Consider the following 19,883-nt stretch of genomic DNA (forward strand, 5'->3'; position numbering starts at 1 on the left):
AGAGAGAATCGGTATGCCCACAACATTTTCCCGTGGACCGGTCCCTGCTTTTCGACAAGTTTAACAATACTTCGCCTAAATCCTATCAAAGTACCCTTTGCATGAAAAGATTATCATTTGGACATCATCATTCATCATACATTAGTTACATCTTAAACAAACCCCAGCCGAGACAAACTCAAAACTCCACTTTGAGCGACTGCCCAAACCTACGCGCAAATCTCCATAAATTGTTACAAAAACGCACAAGCTCGACATTGCCGGATCGCTGCAGATCATGGATTTGCCCCTGGCATCAATCATTCAATATCTCCAATCCGTGAAAGACATGATATAGATTGATACAAAGTTTTTTAAGAATTCTCAAGAATCCGGTTGCCCCTTTTCATGGGACGCGGCCTCAAGATCAGCACCTCCATCTCCATCATCCACACTGTTACGTGCGGAATCGAAAGCAAAGCTCCAGATTGAGAGACAGTTCTCATCACCTGCAAAAGACAAGACAATACAATGTAAACCAAGGGCAACAGTAAATTGTTGAGCTGATCAAAGGAGAGTGCACGCATGCACAGCTGGCAAGAGATATCGACTCTAATCTGTGTAATTAAACATGCAACAAATTTTATCCAAGTACATCATCGAAGAAAAGCAGAACAGTCTGGCTGTTGAAGCTAGCAAAAAAAAAACTTCAAGATGGCATAATCTTAGCTGGCCGAAGAACTTGAAAAACAAAAGGATATCTTTTCCCCAGGAAAATTCCAAAGATTGGGCCTTTGAAGACCCTCAAGTGGGACTTTGGGGAAAAAAGGGAAGAACAAGAAGAAGAAAAAACCCAATGGAGGATGATCTTCCAGGGGACTTTGGGGAAAAATGGGAAGAACAAGATCAAGAAAAAACCAAATGGAGGATGACCTTCTAGGGCCCAATATTTTGATTGAATTAGCACAATCACCAAGGCAATCAATCAATAAGCCAAAGTGAAAAGCTTTAACAGGAAAGGTGGACATCTATGATACCCCTCAAATGAAATACTGCATCATCCTCCTCAGGAACCTCAAATCTTCGGTGCCCGGAAGAAGAAGCAGCCATTGGCAGAAACGGATGAAAAGAGAAGCCATTTACTGTATCTGGATTATCACGGAAGACAAGGAAATGTTCATCATCAGGCAAATCAAGTACAACTAAACACAATATGCATAAATGGACAAGAAACCCTTCAATTACAAAGTATCAGACCTGATGCAGCCTGAAAGCCTGAAATCCACTGGCCAGTTTGAAGATCATATATATGAACTAGACCATCCTGATGGCAAAGAGTCAGAAAGAGTAGACTATTGACGATATAGTTCGCTACAAATGCAAAAGCAGCATGGTACCTGACCGCCTGTACCAAGATATCGACCTAGAGGTTCAACATCAAAGTATATGCGCTGGTTGGTATCTTCAGATGACCGGTACAACCTATACAAACAATTGAGGGACAAAAAAAGTCACTTCAATGATACGGAAAAACAATAATGACAGCAAAAGTGATTACTTGAGGGAAAAAAAAAAAATCTGCCTTGGGAGAGGCATATTAGCAGGAAATATTCTACTTTCTTATCTAAGACCCAACATTTCATTAAAAATATGTTATTCAGTTGCATGGAAAGAGGAGCTTTGCTATCATTAGAAAACAATACTCACTTGTAGACGACATCAACAGCCTTGCGAACATCCCAGCACATAATGAAAGGGTCCTACAAGAAATTTAAGAAGAGACATTGTCAAAGATAGACATGCCTAAAGTAAACAACGCATAAAGAATGTTTACCATGATTCCTGAAGGTTAAGTCCATCCCAAAACACTACAGTGGTTCTCGCACAAATTCAGAATTTAGACTCTGTTTGATCACAGGAAAAAGACAGAATTGAGATAAAATGTTTGTGCATTCATTTGGAGAGTGACTAGAACTAGATATGTTCTATCTTATCCGGCTTCACCAATTAACACACATCCCAAATCAGCGAGTGCCTGGTTACTTGGTAGGTCACTGTGTCTGGAAAGAACAGGGCAGGATCATGCACACACACACAAACACTCTCTCTCTCTAGCAACCGAAACAACCCCCGCCCCCCAACAAAAAAAAAAAAAAAAAAAGCCGCTCATCTTTTCCTCTTCCGCCACAATCGCCACCCCCAATTCAAACCAAAGCCATTCCCTGCCACCTAAGAGGAAAGCTTTCCACATTTAGCTTGTCATTCAAGCAAGTCCAAGACATGAAAAAAGGATATGTTTCCATGATTATCACCATTAGTAGCAGATTAAACAAATTTGCATATCTTAGAGGCAACAACGAATTCAATCACTCATCATCACGAAGTAATTGTTCCAACTTTTATCTAATTAATCGATAAAAAAAACTCTGGAAATGTCCAAATAAAATGCTTCCATCACATGCCATTGCATGAGAGAGAGAGAGAAAGAGAGGGAGAATGGTAGAGAGTCATTCTATATATTTTCAAGAAAAGGAAAAGAAAAGGTTTAGAGTATTCTACCTTTCGTCCTCCAGTATACAAGTAGTTTCCATCTTTCGAAAATAACACCTGGAATTGCAAGCTTATCACCTATAATTTCTTGAGAAATAACCATCACATAAGGGAAATCCAACCATCTGGCACTTACATGGGTAACCCCGCCTTGTTGACCATGTAGGATGTACAAGAGTTCCATGTTATCTTCTCTGTAGATTGCAGTAGTCTGGCTGTAGGAACCAGTTGCCAGCATTCCAGTATGAGCTGGAGAGAAAGCAATGGCAGATATAATACCTGCACAAAAGCAATAGCCAGTAAGGTGCTAAATTCTTCCCTTTTATCTTGCGATCCCAATATTATCTTGAATCATTATATAATTAACTTGGAAATCCAGGGCATTCACGAGATCTGCTATTTCCCTTTACATGCATCGTATATCAGCCCCATGGCAAAATAAACAGAAAAAGTCAGCCTTACAATCCAAAGTACTCCATTGAAGTTGAAATACTCAATTCTTCTCGACTGGAATTTTTGAATTCCTCTTTTATTTAACTTGTCAGACAAATATAAAGAAACAGCTAAACCAGGACAGGCACAACAATGCACCTGTTTGACCTTCTTTGTTTCCTTGAAGTGTTGAGTGCTTCTCAAAATCTCTACCAGGGCGATGTACGTCAAACACTCTTATGGATTTGTTATATCCAGCAAAGATCCTTCACATGAACAAAGGATGTAGGTTGAAACTTTAATAGAATTAAAATGCTGTAAACCCTGCATATAGAGAACAGCTCCAACAAACTAAATCATTCTTGATAACCGCAAAAACCGCTAAGTAACCAAACACCGACATTTGGAAATTCGAATAGAAGAGCATAACCTACATCACCAAATGCTGATTTCTTTCAACAATAGAAGGTAAAGTAATGTACGATTTCAAGGGGAATTAGAGTGAACCGTTGACATGTGGGAATTTAAGAGTCTTCAAAATGTTAACCTTACTTGTTCCCCGCAGGATTAAATGCAATTGAAAATGCAGCTGTAATTTCATCCACAGCATCATAAGCCCTGTATGTGCAACGTAGCTGCAATGCCAATTGTACGAGTCAATAAAATTTTCTCTTTTTTGTTGAGACAATTGAAACAGAAGTTGTACAAAGAAGATTGTAAAGGAGAACATGAGGGGTATGTAGACAACAGAGTTGCTACAAAGCATGTCTAAGATGTGTTGTAAGCTCAGGGTCCACAACTTCAGTGTACCCCTAAATAACTATATGGCTTCCATAAAGTCTCCCTAGAGTTCTTGAAACCTCTAAATTAAGCTTAACAATTCTGACCTGTCCAGTAGTAGCATCCCAGACATGAATTGGAAGATCACGAGAAGTTGACGCGAATACACAGCTAACTGGGTCTGAAATATGAAAAACTTCCATACTCAATTCTAGCTGTAGCTAATTACCAGAAGAAAATTAACTATAGCTGAAAATATAACCATGTTACGTAAAAGAAGAGTAAAATTTAAAGAGACAACCTGTAGCGGACATGTATGGGTACCAACAGAAATCATAAACCGATTCGCCTTCCGTCACAACATGATTTGCTGTAAAGGAATCTGCAACCAAAAAGAACTACATGAGACATAGACCACCCAATGTCTGGATTTGCTAATATTTGGTTGTAGATATTACTAGCAAAATAGTCTCAGCAGTCCTAAAGCTAACATCTTTTCCAGCTACGTAAATACACAGAAACAACACACATGCTAAATGACCCCAAACTCCTTGCGAACGTGTACCTTGATCAACATCAGACGAACTTGCCTTTGCGCTGTCGTCAACCCCATAGTCTGGTCTGATCATGAAACACAGCAATTAAAGTACGACCAACATCGCCACTTCTCGTGAACGAATAAACATAAACAGGAACAGAAAAATCAGCAAGAACCACCATTGCCCCAAAACAAACTTACAAGGTGAACACACGAAGTGTATTGTCCTCTGAACTACTGAGAAAGCAAGTACCATCAGGTGACCTAACGAAAGCCCAAAAAAGAAGAGGCAATCATCGCTCCAAAAGCCACACCACTACTCAGAATGCGGACAACCAAACATCCATCAAGGGAAAACGAAAAATTACGCACCATTTGACGCCTTTAAGAAAGTTGTTCGGCTTCTGGTCAGTTCTGAACTGGTTGTGGAAATGATAGGCTCTTTGAGGAGGGACATCGAACCGAATCGCGGGCCATGAGTAGTCTTGGTGGGCGGCCACTGTGGGTTCGTCGAGCGGGCTCAGTTGACGCTGCTCTTCTTCTTCAACCATCCTCGTGAGAGAGAAAAGAGTGCGTGCTGGAGAGCTTCGAGCACGAGCAGCGAGAAATTTCTTGAGGGGTCGCCGGCGAGTTGAAATCTGATTTTTCCATCAAGTGTATAGGCCGCCAATGGGCCAAAAGAAAGGGCAACTGGGCAAGTAATAAGGCAGCTTTTATGTGGCCAGTTTTCTCTAAAGTTAATGAGAGAGAAAGCCATCAAAAATCCTAAACCATGTCCATTGTAATATATTTGTCCCAAACTTTTCTTTATGACACAAAAAAAACCCTAAACTTGTATTCATATGACATATTTACCCCAAATTTTTACCCATGCGACACATTTATCTCAAACTTTTTGTTATGACACCAAAAATTCTAAACTTGTAGGCATATAACACATTTATCTCAAATTTTGAGGTAAATGAGTCATACGGATATAAATTTAGGATTATTGATGTCATAAAAAAATAATTTAGTGTAAATATGTCACATTGGTATAAATTTAGGGTTTGCGATGTCGTAAGGAAAAATTTGGGATAAATGTGTCACATGAGTAAAAGTTTGAAATTTTTTATGTCACAAAAAAAATTAAGGTAAATGTGTTATAGTTGGCATAGTTTAGGTAAAAGTATATGCAAGTAAAGTAGGGTCTAAAATAAATAAAAAAATAGGGTGTAAAATTTCGACCAAACGAAAAAATAGGGTCTGAAATTTCGAATGAAACCGTAGTTGGAATTAAGGTATTTTCTTTGGAACCTAAAATGGTAATGTTAAAAGTCACGTCTTACTTCTTTTGGGTAGCAAAGGAGCACTTCAAGTTTTGCCATTTGAAATCAAACGCAATCGAAGGAGCTACTTGCTTGCTTATTCATAAATTTGCGAGCACCGCAAGGAGTTGTTGCTTCACTTGAAAACAAGGAGTTGTGTTGAAACTAAAATCAAATTGTAATGATATCTATATAGTTAAGCACAAATGTGTGAAACAAAATGCATATTATGATACTCGGGATTTCACCCCGACCTTCCGACAATGCACATAAATAAGGAAAAATTCCAATTAGGAGCCTACAGTGCCCTTATTTCTTAAATAATGGGTTGAAATGAATTTTGCTTTAAATAAGAGCCTGAATCGGCTATTATCTCAAATAAAAGCCTAAAGTGCCCATATTAGTCTCAAAGAAGAGCTTGACTTGGCTGGCCAAAGGGCAATTTCGTCTTTTTAATTCTTTTTTTTTTTCTACTTTTCTACTTTTCGTTTTCTTTTTCCTCCTCCAGCCCACTGTCAGGCCGGTGGAAGTTGCCGGACTCAGGTGAGGGCTACCCTCGCCCGGGCGAGCGAGGGTGAACCACGACAAATCCAGCGAGGAGCATACTCGGAGTTTTCGGCAACCGGCTCATCGCCGATGGATCCTGTCCCTTCTTAGGAAAGGCATGCTCGGGAACTATTCTACTTTCTCATCGAAAGACTCAACATTTTAGTAAGAATATGTCATCCAGTTGGATGGAAATAGAAGCTTTGCTATCCCTAGAAAACAACACTCAATTGTAGACAACATACACAGCCTTGCGAACACCCCAGCACATGATGAAAGGGTCCTACAAGAAATTTAAGAAGAGACATTGTCGGAGACAAACATGCCTAATGTAGAAATAACGCTTAATGAATGTTTGCTCATGATTCGTGAATGTTAAGTCCATCCAAAATGCTCCAGTGGTTTTTCTCACAAATTGGGAACTTAAGACTGTGTTTGATCACGAGATGAAGACAGAATTGATACGACAATACTGTTCCATTCAACTTGGAGAGTTAGTACATGTAAGAATTAGAAGTGTTCTCCTATCTTATCCGGGTTCATATCCCATGTTAGTTAGTGTCTTCTCACTTGTTAGGTCACCGTGTCTGGAAAGAACAGGGCAGAGGATCATGCACACTCTTTTCCGCTTCCGCCACAATCCCCACCCTCAACTCAAACCCCAAAGCAAATTCCCTTCCACCTTAGAGAAAAGCTTTCCACGTTTATCTTGTCCTTTGTTGTTGGGACTTTATATCCGGCTCGATATTTGGGTATATCCAATCTGATGGGACTTTGCATTACGCCAAAGAACATTCAAGCAAAGTCGAAGACGTGAAAAGAAAAAAAAAATGATATCTTCCCATGATAATCACTATTAGAAGCAGACGGAATAAATTCGCATACCTTAGAGGCAACGACGAATTCAATCACTCAACATCACAAAGTAATTTTCTCCAACTTTTATCCGATTAATTGACAACAAAAACTCTGGAAATGTCCAATTAAAATGTTACCATCACACGCCATTGCATGGGAGAGAGGGAGAGAGACTAGTAGAGAGTCATTCTATTTAGGGATGAGCAAAAAAGACCGCCCGGACCGGACCAGGATTGCCCGGACCGGGATTGCCCGGACCGGACCGGGATCGATGGTCCGGTTCTCGATTTTAGGGGGATCCGGTCTGGTTCCCAATTCCTAAAATTGGAATCGGTGATCGGGCGGTCCAGTTCCTGGTTCCGGGGCCTAGGACCGAACCGGACCGCCCGGACCGGACCGGTCCTTTTTAAATTTTTTTTTTTAAACAAACCTAACGTTTACTTGTTGTTTAGGTTTATGTCATTTAGGGTTCGATCCAGAGCTGCCAATTGAAGAGACCTTGACTTCATCGAGCTCGTGGTACACCGACCCTTGTTTCCTCGACCTCGATCGCGTCTTCTATCAAAGTGTGTATCCACTTTTCGGAACCGCGGACCGAAAATCCTTAGAACCGCCGTCGGTCCGGTCCGGTTCCCGGTTCCGAGGGTGGCCGGTCCGGTCCGCGATTCTGAAAAGTGGGAATCGGGACCACCGGTCCGGTTCTCGATTTTTGATGGGAACCGAACCCAACCGGGAACCACTCACCCCTAATTGTATTTGTTCCCAAGGACAGGAAAAGAGAAGGTTTAGAGCATTCAACCTTTCGTCCATCTTTCGAAAATAACACCCGGAATTGCAAGCTTATCACCTATAATTTCTTGAGAAATAACCATCACATGGGTAACCCCATCTTGTTGACCATGTAAGATGTATAAGAGTTCCATGTTATCTTCTCTGTCGATTGCAGTAGTCCGGCTTTAGGAAGGGAACGAGGTATCTTGTGATCGTGAGCTGGAGAGAAAGCAATGGCAGATATCATACCCGCATAAAAGCAATAGAGGGTAAGATACTCAATTCTTCCTTGGTATCTTGTGATCGTGATGTTATCTTGGATGACAATACGCATGGAAATCCAAAACATTGAGGAGATCTGTTATCTTACTTTGCATGCAAAATAAAACAGAAAAACTCGGCCGTCCAACCTTCTTTGTTTCCTTGAAGTTTTGAGTGCTTCTCAAAATCCCAACCAGGACGATGTAAGTCAAACACTCTAACGGATTTGTTATAAGCAGCAAATATTCTACACATGAACAGGGGATGCGGGTCGAAACTTTATTAGACTTGAAATGCTATAAATCCTAGGTAAAGAGACTAGCTCCAACATACTAAATCGTTTATGATAACAGCAAAAATAACTAAGCAACCAACCACGTACATTCTGAAATTCTGGTGGAGTATAACCAAAATCTCCAAATGCTGATTTCTTTCAACAATAGAAGGTAAAAAGTAATGTACGAATTCAAAAGAAAGTTTCAAGAAGAATTAGAATGGACCTTTAACACGAGGAAATTAAGAGTCTTCAAAATTGAATGTTAACCTTACTTGTTCCCCCCAGAATTGCAATTGAAAATGCAAAGGGATATGCAGATGACAGAGTCACTACGAAGCATTTCTAAGATGTGTGATTAGCTCGGACTCCACAACTATATAGCTCAGAAGATAAGGCTTTCTCGCACACCGATGCTACATAGGTGTAGAAGGGCATCGAGCACGAGCCGTGACAGTTTTCTTGAGTTTTGGCTTCGTCGAACCTTCCCCCTTTCGAGTTCGTTAAAGAGCACTGAAATAAAATGGGAATAAATGATAATAAACTAAACTCGAAATTAAGGCTCTATTTATTTCATGAAAATAAATAATTTTAAATTTATTTTTCCCAAAATGATCTTTTTTATCGCTTACAAAAACTAATGAGCATAAATTATTTTCATCGTTTACACAAATACTTAGATATAAATTTCTATCGGTAATGAAAATATTTTTCATTGACCGTTTATTTCAAATGATACATGCAATTATTTTTTGAATTTTTTTTTTCCAAATCACTCATTTTTTGCGAAACAAATGGAGTCTAATATTGAGTAGATAATTTCTTAATAACATCACCAAGCTTAAATTTTTTTAATCATTCTTAATTATATGTTAAATCCTAATATCATATAATATTGCATTGTTTTCTATTCATATTATGCTAAAGATCATAAATCATAGAAAAATTGACTATTTTAGAACAAGAATACATAGTTACAGGTTATGGATTATTAACAGCTTTTGAAATGAATTGTAATTATTAGTTATGATAACATCGCTTTAATTTATTATGATAATTAATACCATGATTATTTAAGTTTGAAATTGAGTTATCTTACTATCAACCAAATATTGCGCTCTCGATTTTGGAAGATTTGAAATCGTATCTTTGAATATTATCAACCAAATATTGCGCTCTCGATTTCGGAAGATTTGGAATTGTATCTTTAGAAGTAGGAAAGTTTTGTATTTTATTCCTTGCTAGTAAATCCTTTGGATTGTACTCTTGGGTATATAAATACCCCTTTAAAGCTTAATGAAAAACACAACGATTCCCGCTTCAATATGGTATCGGAGCCATCTAAGGCTCATGCCTCTTTTCAACCCTAGCTTTCTTCTTCTTCTTCTACCTCCTTTTTTTTTACAACGGTGATTAGCATGGCTGACTCCAACGACGCCACCCCCGCCACAAACCCTTCTTCTATACTTCCTCCATTTGGATCTGCTCACCACTTCCTTTCTCTACGCCTCAATTCATCCAATTACTTGTTATGGAAAGCACAAGTTGTCCCATTTCTCAAGGGGCAAAATCTCTATGGTTATGTCGATGGGACTAAATTGTGTCCCTCCGATGAAGCCCAAGCAGCTCTTTGGCAACAACAGGATGCTTCCATCATGAGTCTTCTAATTGCATCCCTATCGGAATCGACTTTACCTCTCATTCTGGGTAAACAACTAGCAAAGCCATCTGGGATGCTCTCAATGCTTCCTTTGGCTTAGCTTCCGCTACACAAATGTTGTCTCTTCATCTCGGTCTTCAACGTCCGTAGCAAAAACATGACGAATTAGTTATTGATTTCCTTCAACGTGCTAAAACCATTGCCGATGAGATGGGTGCTGCAGGCAAGCCTCTTGAACCGGAGGATTTCAACGTCCACATCTTTCGTGGTCTCCAATATGATCTCCAAGATATTGTTCCTACATTACTTGATCGTTCTGAACCAATCTCGTTTACGGATCTTCAAGGCCTTCTCCTTAGTCACGAGAGTATTAAGGTTTTTCAAAAGTTGCGGATCTCTGAGCCTTCCTCTCATGCTAACTTTGCTACAGCCAACTCTGCTCAACGAGATTCCTTTACTTCTGCCTCCTCCCATTCTGGTTCCTCTTTCTCCGGCCGTGGTCAATCCAGAGGTCGTGGGGGTCACGGTGGTTGCTTTGGCCGTGGTCATGGTGCTCGTGGTGCTCAACAAGGTCGACTATGGTGTTTAATCTGTCAACGCACAAATCACACCGCTGCCACATGCTACTATCGTCCTCCAAGTATGCCTTATTACCCGCCCCCTACACGTACCCCTTCGTATACATCATCTTTTCAACCCTCTTACTCTCACAATGCAAACCTAAGTCATGTCTCTCCCCCTCTTTTACCCTCACCTGCCAACAACCTACCTTGGTATCCCGACACGGGTACCTCCCACCATGTCACGCCCGATCTACAATCTCTCTCTTCCTACGAAGCTTATAATGGATCGGATCAACTACATGTGGGAAATGGTAAGGGTCTGAAAATCACGAATATTGGTACTTCTTTTATTCCCTCCTCTACTTCAAATCTTTCTTTACGTTTAGCTAATGTTCTTCATGTCCTAGATATTTCTAAGCGTTTACTTTCGGTTCAAAAATTTGCAAGCGGCAATAATGTCTTCTTTGAATTCTATCCCACCCACTTTGTTGTTAAGGATCTAGTGACCAAGGCGGTTCATCTTTCGAGCGCGAGTAATGGTGGTCTTTATACCATACCGCAACGACCTTCAATGCCTACTGCCGGTATTGCTGAACGGACTTCCATGGATGGCTGGCATCAACGTCTTGGCCATCCCCATGAGCATCTCTTATGGTTTATGGTCAAAGAGAATAATTTGTCATGTCAGTCCACACGGTTAAGTCAATTATGTACAGCCTGCCAATTAGGCAAGGCTAGTCGTCGATCTTTAGGATTGTCTTCAACTCGTAGTTTGTTTCCATTGGATTTAATTTATAGTGATGTTTGGGGTCCTTCTCATTTTGTTTCAATTGATGGTTATCGCTATTTCGTTATTTTTGTTGATGATTGCACAAAATTTATTTGGTTTTATCCTCTTAAAGCAAAGTCGGAAGTTTACTCTGTTTTTCTCACTTTTCAAGCTCTTGTCGAACGTCATTTTTCACGAAAAATAAAAGCTGTTCAAACAGATTCGGGGGGGAATTTCGTACCCTTCCATCCTTTTTCTTAAAAGTTGGTATTTCTCATCGCCTCTCTACCCCTCATACCCATGAACAATAAGGGGCGGTTGAGCGTCGTCATAGGCATATAGTTGAAACCGGTTTAACATTATTAGCTCATGGCTCTGTCCCTCACCGATACTGGCACTACGCATTCAAAACGACGGTTTACCTCATCAATCGGATGCCGTCCAAGGTCACTAATCGCATCTCCCCTTTTCAAATGGGTTATAATCACCCTACGGATTATTCCTTTTTAAAAATCTTTGGGTGTCGCTGTTTTCCATATCTACGTCCTTATAACTCCCATAAGATGGATTTATGTTCTCTTCCTTGTATTTTCTTGGGATACAGTCCCTCTCATACGTGGTATCGCTGCCTTGACCCCATCATCAATCATTTATATATTGTCTGACATGTTCGTTTTGATGAAACATGCTTTCCCTTTGTAACTCCTTCTATTCTCGGTCCAGCACCTACCTCTTTCCTTCATGCACCTACTCTAGTACCATGGGCTTCGGCTCCGATTGGCGTTCCTTCCAACACAATAGTAGGAACACAGGCTCCTACACCGGCTCCCGCGGTATCATCTAATGTTGATTCATCCACCTCCCCTACCTTAAGAACTAGACCCCTCCATGATCTTTATCATTCCACCTCTACATCAACCTCTCCACCACCACCACCACTGCCACCACCTAAACCAACACGCACCCACACCATGCAACTTCGGTCTCGTCCACCTCAAATTAATACCGTCACCGTCCCCATCACGGAACCAACCTCATTCACCTAAGCCAACAAAATCCTTGAGTGGCGTGCAGCTATGAACAATGAATTTAATGCATTGTTGAAAAATGGAACATGGTCTTTGGTCCCTCGCACTTCTTCCATGAATCTCGTTGGGTGTAAGTGGGTTTACAGAGTTAAGCGCAAAGCGGATGGTAGTCTTGAGCGTTATAAAGCTCGCCTAGTTGCTAAGGGTTTTCATCAGCAACAAGGCTTGGATTATACATAAACCTTCCGTCCAATTGTGAAAATTACCACTGTTTGTTCTATTTTGTCTCTTCTTGTCTCTCAAGGGTGGCAAGTGCGACAACTGGATGTGCATAATGCCTTCTTACATGGAGTTCTTTCTGAAGAGGTGTACATGGAGCAGCCCCCTGGGTTTATGGACACAACTCGTCGTGATTATGTTTGCAAGTTGCAACGTTCGCTATATGGTCTCAAGCAAGCTCCGAGAGCTTGGTTCCAATGACTTTCTCAATTTTTGCTTCATTTGGGATTCTCGGCATCACAAACAGATCCATCATTATTTATCTATCGAAGAGGCACTGATGTCATTTATTTTTTGATCTATGTTGATGACATTCTAGTTACGAGTAATGCACCTTTTACCATCGGTTCAATATTAAAGCAATTGTCTACGTAATTCTCTATTAAGGATCTCGGCCGACTACACTTCTTCCTTGGAATAGAAGCTATCCCTTACTACGAAGGGTTGCTTCTCTCTCAAGGACGTTTGTTGACACCTAATTTTGACAATCACTAATTTTATTTTATTTTATATTTTTGTAAAATATAAAAAATGTCAAGTTGTTGAATATGCATATTTTCTTGTTTTATTATAAAGTAAAAAAAAATTAATTAAATTTTATTTTTTATTTTATTCTATTTTTATATTTTACATTTTATTTTTACTTTTATTTAAAAAATGGATCCGGCTTGCTAGGCCCGGAGCCTCGCGGATAGGCCTTCGCTGGCGGCCCGTCCACGTGCCCGGTTGGGCCCTTTTCTTTTCCCTCGATGAGCTGGTCTCCCCCTTTGTCCTCTTTTCAAGCCCAATTATGACTTTTGTTGCTTTGGCCCAATTTTTCTTGTGTTCAACAGCCCATCCGAACCTCTCCCTCATTCTTACCATTTAAGTCACTTGCATACACGCACGTTATTCAGATTTTCACCGCACACTTCACGTGATTACTAACCAATCCACGTCTACATCGGGCGGAATTCACGCCCATCCGCACAAGCAAGCTTGGGGAAGGAGGCAAGAAGAGTATAAAGCAAGGAGTAGTGGGCAGGCTAGAGGTTCGGCTCCAGCAAGAAGGTTCGGTTGAGCAACAAAAAATGACGAGGAGGAAACAAAAGAATAGGGAGAGAGAGTTAAAATTGCAGGTTGGGCTTTGAGAAGAGAGTGAGGGGAGGTGCATCCACAGCCAACGTATTTCTTGTTCCAGTGAGAGTCCGGCCAAAGCTCTTCTCCCACGAACAGGTAAGCCCTACTTCCCTCCACCCTTTGCGCCGTTCGAACCCAAAGATCGGCAACCCTTGTTCTTCTTTGCTTTTTTTTTACCTGCTATTGTTGGTGCTTTTGCTTTCCTTCAAGTTTATTTGTTGTTGATTATTGCTATGGAGTTTAGTCTCAAGCCTTTGTTGAAAGCTTGCCAACCTTCCCCCCATCCTCGGCCTCCGCTTTAGTTTTGCATGAGTTGCTTATGTGGGTGAGTTTAGCTCTACCTTTGACACGCCATTTGCTGGTTGAGAGCGATGTCGATTCGGCGGTTCGTGTCGAGTATGAAGGCCGCCGGTTTAGCGTCGAGCTATTCCTCGGGAGATCGCTAGTGAAAGTCTCTGATCCGCGGAAGACCCTACCGAAGTTGGACTGGTTCAAACGTCACCTCGCGGAGGCTATTGGGTTGTTTTTTTTTTTTGGGTAAGGTCCTATTGGGTTGTTTTACTCCGTAAAAAAAAAAAAAAAAAAGGGACTCGTGCGGGTAGATGCGAGACCAACCGAGCGGGCAAGGAAGAGCAGAGTTTGGGGGCCGTCTATAGGTAGTGGCATCTTGAGCGGACCTAAGCGTCTTTGGTGAGAAGGCCCGTTGGAGCGTGACCCGCCAAAAGTACGATGAGCGAGCCCCGACAAGTGCAGAAGCGACTCGAGTCCGAACTTAGGCGACGCGAGTTTGGACTTAGGCGACGCGAGTCCGAACTTAGGCGATACGAGTCCGAACAGAGGCGACCGCGAGTTCGGGCCGAGGCGATGCGAGGGTGAACGTAAAAGATTCGAGCTTGGGCGGAGGCGACGCGAATGTCAAAGAACGGTAACACCGGCTCGAGCAGAACCGGTTCGCGCCTAGGGAAGTCTGGCGGGGTGGCGGCGCGAAGAACGAGTCCCGGAAATGCGGCGTCGAGGCAAGCGGCAGAGCCGTTGGGTGCCGGAGGTGCAGAGTTGCGATCGGGGTTGCGGTGCATGCCGCAAATGCACAGAGAAGATGATGAATAGTGATATCAGGCCATCCCACGTTTTTTAGGCTATTTTATGGGCTGTCTTATTTCAAGAGTGGGCTGGCGTGGAAGAGAAAAAAAGGGAAGCTGGGCCTATTCTATTTCCTAGCTAGATTGGGCCCGAATTAAGATCGAAGAGAGTCTTTTGGGCTAGTTGGATGGGCTGTTTTGAGAATGAAGAAGAGGAGACTGGGCTAAGCGTTAGGCTACTCGCATGGGCTGGTGAAGAGAGAAAGAAGAGGAAACTGGGCTGGTCCGATGGGCTGGTGAAGAATAAAGAAAAGATAATATTTTGGGCCTGATTTGTGTTGTTTCTCGAGTGGGCTGGCGTGGGCGAAATGAAGAAGGGCTGCTGGACCTGTCTTGGCTTGGGTGTTGCAGGTTGGGCCAGAAGGAATTTAGGCCTAGTTCGGTCAAAAAGAAAAGTGGGCTCGAGTTTTTTTTTTTTTTTTTTTTATCGCCCGGGGCCGACTCCGGTCCCTCTCCCGGGCCGGATCAGGCCGTAGACCTGGTCCAAGCCCGAACCCGAGAACCCGGACCCAGTTCCGGTTCCCTTTAATAATAAAATAATAAAATATTAATAAAATAAAAAAAATAAAATAAATTCAAAAAATAAATAAAAATTCAATAAAAAATCAAAAAAATTTCAGAAAACTAGAAAAATGATTTTTGTGTCCTTTTTACCCCTAATGTGAATTTTAAGCCCGAAATTGGCGTTGATTGAAGACTGATGTCCAATCCGATCTGATATTGTTGTAATTCGGTCTTCGAGTCAAAGTTGTTTGTTTAAATATCGCCACTATAGATTTGATCTGCATGTGCTTATCCCGATCTTTATTTGGAATATTTATCTGATTGAGTGTTTAAAAACACTGTCTTTTGAAAAATTATCTGTTAATCGCTTTCCCTATATTGTTAGGTTAAGGATGAATAGGTAATTGCACGAAATGAGAGAAAAACATTATGCATGATCATTTAGTACTGGTTAGATACATGATAAGTTTAGAATGATATGCAGAATGTGTGGTCACCTTAGGGAATGTCAACTGGTTAGGTACCGAAAGGGCGCTAATTATCTAGTTAGCGTAAACAAGTCTCCGAACTTAGAAACTCCGGTTGCGTAGGAATCGAGATAACCCTCCCGTGTCTCGATTGGTTTCTAGCCGACCCCAATAAGCTAGTGGTGACTCTTAATAGCATTTTAATTTGCTAATCAGGAAAAAGAAATCCAATGTCACGAGATGTAGGACTTGGGAGAGTCCACGCCATTGATCTATGGCAATACCTATAAACCCCGCAGGACCCTCGTGGGAGGTCGCGTCAGCTTGGCGACTCCACTGGGGAAAATAGGATAAAAACCTCTGAAGACTTAGGCCTTAATAATCGGTTGATTGTTTCCTAACTTGATCACCATTTTGTTGTGTTGGTAGAAAAATCAGCTTAATCTGCTAATTTTTTGATTAGTTGTTCTTGCGGGTTGGGAGTTATAAGGGGTGGAGTGATTGTCGACATATCCGTTTTGCAGGGAGTCGTAGGAATGTATGTTTTCTATATGTATATAGAAGCGGTGTTTGATATACCCTACTATGCATGTTTTTCATACACTACACTTTTTGTACACACATCCAGTGGTCAAACCCGGACTGCGACCCCAGGAAACCCTTAGGAGGTGTCAGAAATAGATTGGGCCATACGCAAGTCCGCAAATGGCACGATCATTTCTGATCCCGCTCATCATCTCGAAATATGTGCCCCGACCCGATTATCTTGTCGGTGTTTTTGGGGGCGGTACATCATTCCGTTGTGATGGGAGCCTTTAACCATTAGTCTACCCTACCCTTTATGTGTCAAACCTCACTATTAGCATGCGTGTGTTTATGTCATTAACAAATAGCATTCACCAACAACTGTGAGTATAATCTCTACTTTGTCCAAATTTTTTCCATCTCTTTCAGTTATGTTTTTGTTACGTTCATTGACTGACTGAAATACTCATATATGTTCACTCGAGCCCATACAAGTCTATAATGGCAAACATGGAGACGGTCGTGATTGAGCCCGACAACTTGTTAGCCGAGCCCGAGGACGCGATTGTACCCGAAATGGCGCCAACTCATCCAGATGAAGGTCATGACCCAGAAGCCGATTCTCTATGCAACCGGCATTACTGGGATCAAGAGTTCCTGCGAAACACGTATGCTACGGGAGAAATAGTGGATACCTTGGGTCGGCCTAGCGATGGATATGATTTTCTAGTTAAGTGTTCACCCCCGCCTTGGATTTTCGAAGAGCCCATCCCCGAGACACGAGCTTATTGGAACGAGTGGGGGGATGAATTCGACGCTCCGGAGCCCACCGATGAAGCGATCGCTCTAATTGAAGCAGAACAGCCTGTTGACAACGAAGAGGTCACTCCCGATGATGCGATCGTCCCCGAAATAATGCTAGATTTGAATGAGACATTCATCGGTATAGCAGAGCCTGTTGTGGCGGACCCGACTATTGAAGAGAATCTAGGTAGTTACCAGCTTGAGGACGAAGGCCACAAAGACCTTACTTCCACAGAGTCCATTCTTGCAGAACCGGATAACGGTCCTTCCGGACTTAGATATTCAGGAGTTCGCAACCAACCCAACGGTCCCACCGTCTGTTTGCTTCAACGCAGGCGTCGTGCCGCAATTAGTCCCTACTCATTTCCCCTCCGAAGTAGTTGATACGGTCGAGGAAGTCGGGGCAACCAAGAAGGTCGTATGGATGATGCTGTCCGTTTGGTGGTAGACGAGGGTTTTGGTAGTCGGTCCATCGGAAATCCCCCCAAGCTGCTTTGTCCTCTTCCGCCCGGAATGCTAGAGGACACAAGCCTCTCCAACTTAGAAGGGATAGCGCAGCTGTTCGAAGAGCTTATTGCCGACACCAACATCACACCTATTGACGTTGACGACTTCTTTGAACCACGGACTCTTGAAGATAAGCCAATCAACTCTCGGAAGATCATTCCCGAGGAGCCTTTCACATGTGCCACCGTATCTAAGGAGGTGGAGTCATCAGCCCGTTCCCCTAACTCTCTAGAGTAGGGTCGTGGGTTTGTCTATTTTTTGTCATGTACATATGTTTTTCCTGCTCCCGCCAAGGACTGTGTTTTCGATGTGCTAACCGTTTTTTGGATACCCCCAGGTCTCGAGCCGTTGGCTTGGGGGAAGTACATGTTGTAATGCGGCTCCCAGTTAAATAAAACGAGCACATGTTTATTAAAGACGTGTGAAAGTATACTGCCAGTCCCATGACGATGCGATTATGAGCCTAAGTATAAGCCTGAGGACTGGACTTTCACACGTTTCCTAGTTTTCACTTTTTCAAAAAATCCGGATGACCCGATGATATGAGGGTATTTCCCGGGGCTTACCCATTTGAAAAATGTTGTTGTAAATATGTTTTCAAAAACACACTTTTCTGCTTTTTGTTTATATGTCATTGAAATGAATTAACGTTTCTGCATCATGTCTCGGGCATAGCATTCTTCATATTCATGATAAGAGCACATGTGACTCGGATTCACCAGGCGACGATTCTTCGGACTCGGGCAGCGATAGTGACGATCTAAAAGGGATTGAAATCGAATGGAGTCGCCACGAGGAGTCAAAGCCATTGACAGATGAACCGAATGTGACGGTGAATTTGGGTGCTGAAGACAATATCCGAGAGACCAAAATCGGGACGGGGTTACAGGATGCAGAAGCCGCGAGAATGGTCAGCCTTCTTCAAGAATTTCGGGATGTATTCACCTGGTCGTACACCGACATACCAGGATTGGACCCAAATATCGTGCAACATGCACTACCGACTAACCTAGATATACCGCCGAAGAAACAACAGTTAAGAAGGACAAAACCTGAGTTGTCTAAAAAGATTGAGGAGGAAGTAATGAAGCTCCCGAAAGTCGATTTCATTGAAGTCGCTCATTACCTGGATTGGATAGCGAATATCGTCCCGGTGATGAAGAAAAACGGGAGAGTCGGGGTGTGCGTTGACTACCGTGATCTAAATAAGGCCAGCCCCAAAGATGACTTCCCGCTCCCGCATATTGACGTGCTAGTTGACGATGCGGCTGGGTTCGAGCTTTTCTCCTTCATGGATGGTTTTTCGGGTTATAACCAGATTCGGATGAAAGAAGAAGACAGAAGCAAAACTTCTTTTATAACCCCATGGGAAACTTTTTGCTATAGAGTCATGCTTTTCTACTTGAAAAATGCAGGTGCCACGTATCAAAGAGCCATGGTGGCCTTATTCCATGATATGATGCACAATGAAATCGAAGTATACGTCGATGACATGATTGCGAAGTCAAGATCAGGCGAAGACCATGTTGCAATTCTTCGCAAGCTATTCGAGCGCCTACGTAAATACCGATTACGTCTCAATCCCGCAAAGTGCGTATTTGGGGTAAGGTCCGGGAAATTATTGGGCTTCATGTCGGTAGTAGGGGCATTGAGATTGATCCGTCCAAGGTGAAGGCCATATGCGAGCCGCGACCCCCGTCTTACGTGGGAAAAGTTCGTAGTTTGCTAGGGAGATTGAACTATGTGGCAAGATTCATATCCCGGTTGTCAGAGACTCGCGGACCATTTTTCAAGCTTCTCAAGAAAAATGCAAAGATTGTGTGGGATATCGAATGTCAGACCGCTTTCTTGAAGATCTAGCATTATCTGACTCATTCCCCTGTTCTAGTTCCACCTGTTCCCGGGGTACCTTTGATCCTTTATCTGACTATCTACAAGGAGTCTTTAGGAGCTGTATTAGTACGTAAAAGACCATCGGATGGAAAGGAATGCGCGATATACTATCTCAACAAAAAATTCTCCGATTCTGAAGCTAATTACTCGGAGGTCGAGAAGACTTGCGTAGCTTTAGTTTGGGTATTACACAGGCTGCGGCAGTATACCCTTCACCATCGGATCATGTTAACCACCGAATGTGATCCCATCAAGTATCTGCTGGAAAAACCAACGTTGGTTGGAAAATTGGCCAAGTGGCAGATTCTTATTTCCGAGTTCGATGTGCAG

General features: G+C 42.2%; 1 protein-coding gene and 1 pseudogene across 1 annotated transcript; both read right to left on the reverse strand.

Moving 5' to 3' along the window:
- Positions 1 to 225: 225 nt before the first annotated feature.
- On the reverse strand, positions 226 to 4,932 carry LOC125314383 (telomerase Cajal body protein 1-like). The gene is made up of 14 exons (XM_048276534.1): positions 4,652 to 4,932; positions 4,481 to 4,543; positions 4,307 to 4,362; positions 4,043 to 4,123; positions 3,849 to 3,922; positions 3,514 to 3,596; positions 3,121 to 3,227; positions 2,666 to 2,808; positions 2,539 to 2,586; positions 1,687 to 1,739; positions 1,377 to 1,461; positions 1,237 to 1,303; positions 1,017 to 1,127; positions 226 to 488 (listed from the first exon to the last, which is right to left on the reverse strand). Exons 1-14 carry the CDS (start codon positions 4,828 to 4,830, stop codon positions 364 to 366), a joined length of 1,275 nt encoding a protein of 424 aa, XP_048132491.1. The 5' UTR covers positions 4,831 to 4,932; the 3' UTR covers positions 226 to 363.
- Positions 4,933 to 6,358: 1,426 nt separating this feature from the next.
- LOC125313994 overlaps positions 6,359 to 19,883 on the reverse strand; it is a 29,396-nt pseudogene continuing 15,871 nt past the window's right edge.

This window comes from Rhodamnia argentea, chromosome 3 (genome assembly GCF_020921035.1).
Source record: "Rhodamnia argentea isolate NSW1041297 chromosome 3, ASM2092103v1, whole genome shotgun sequence".
Classification (NCBI taxonomy): domain Eukaryota; kingdom Viridiplantae; phylum Streptophyta; class Magnoliopsida; order Myrtales; family Myrtaceae; genus Rhodamnia; species Rhodamnia argentea.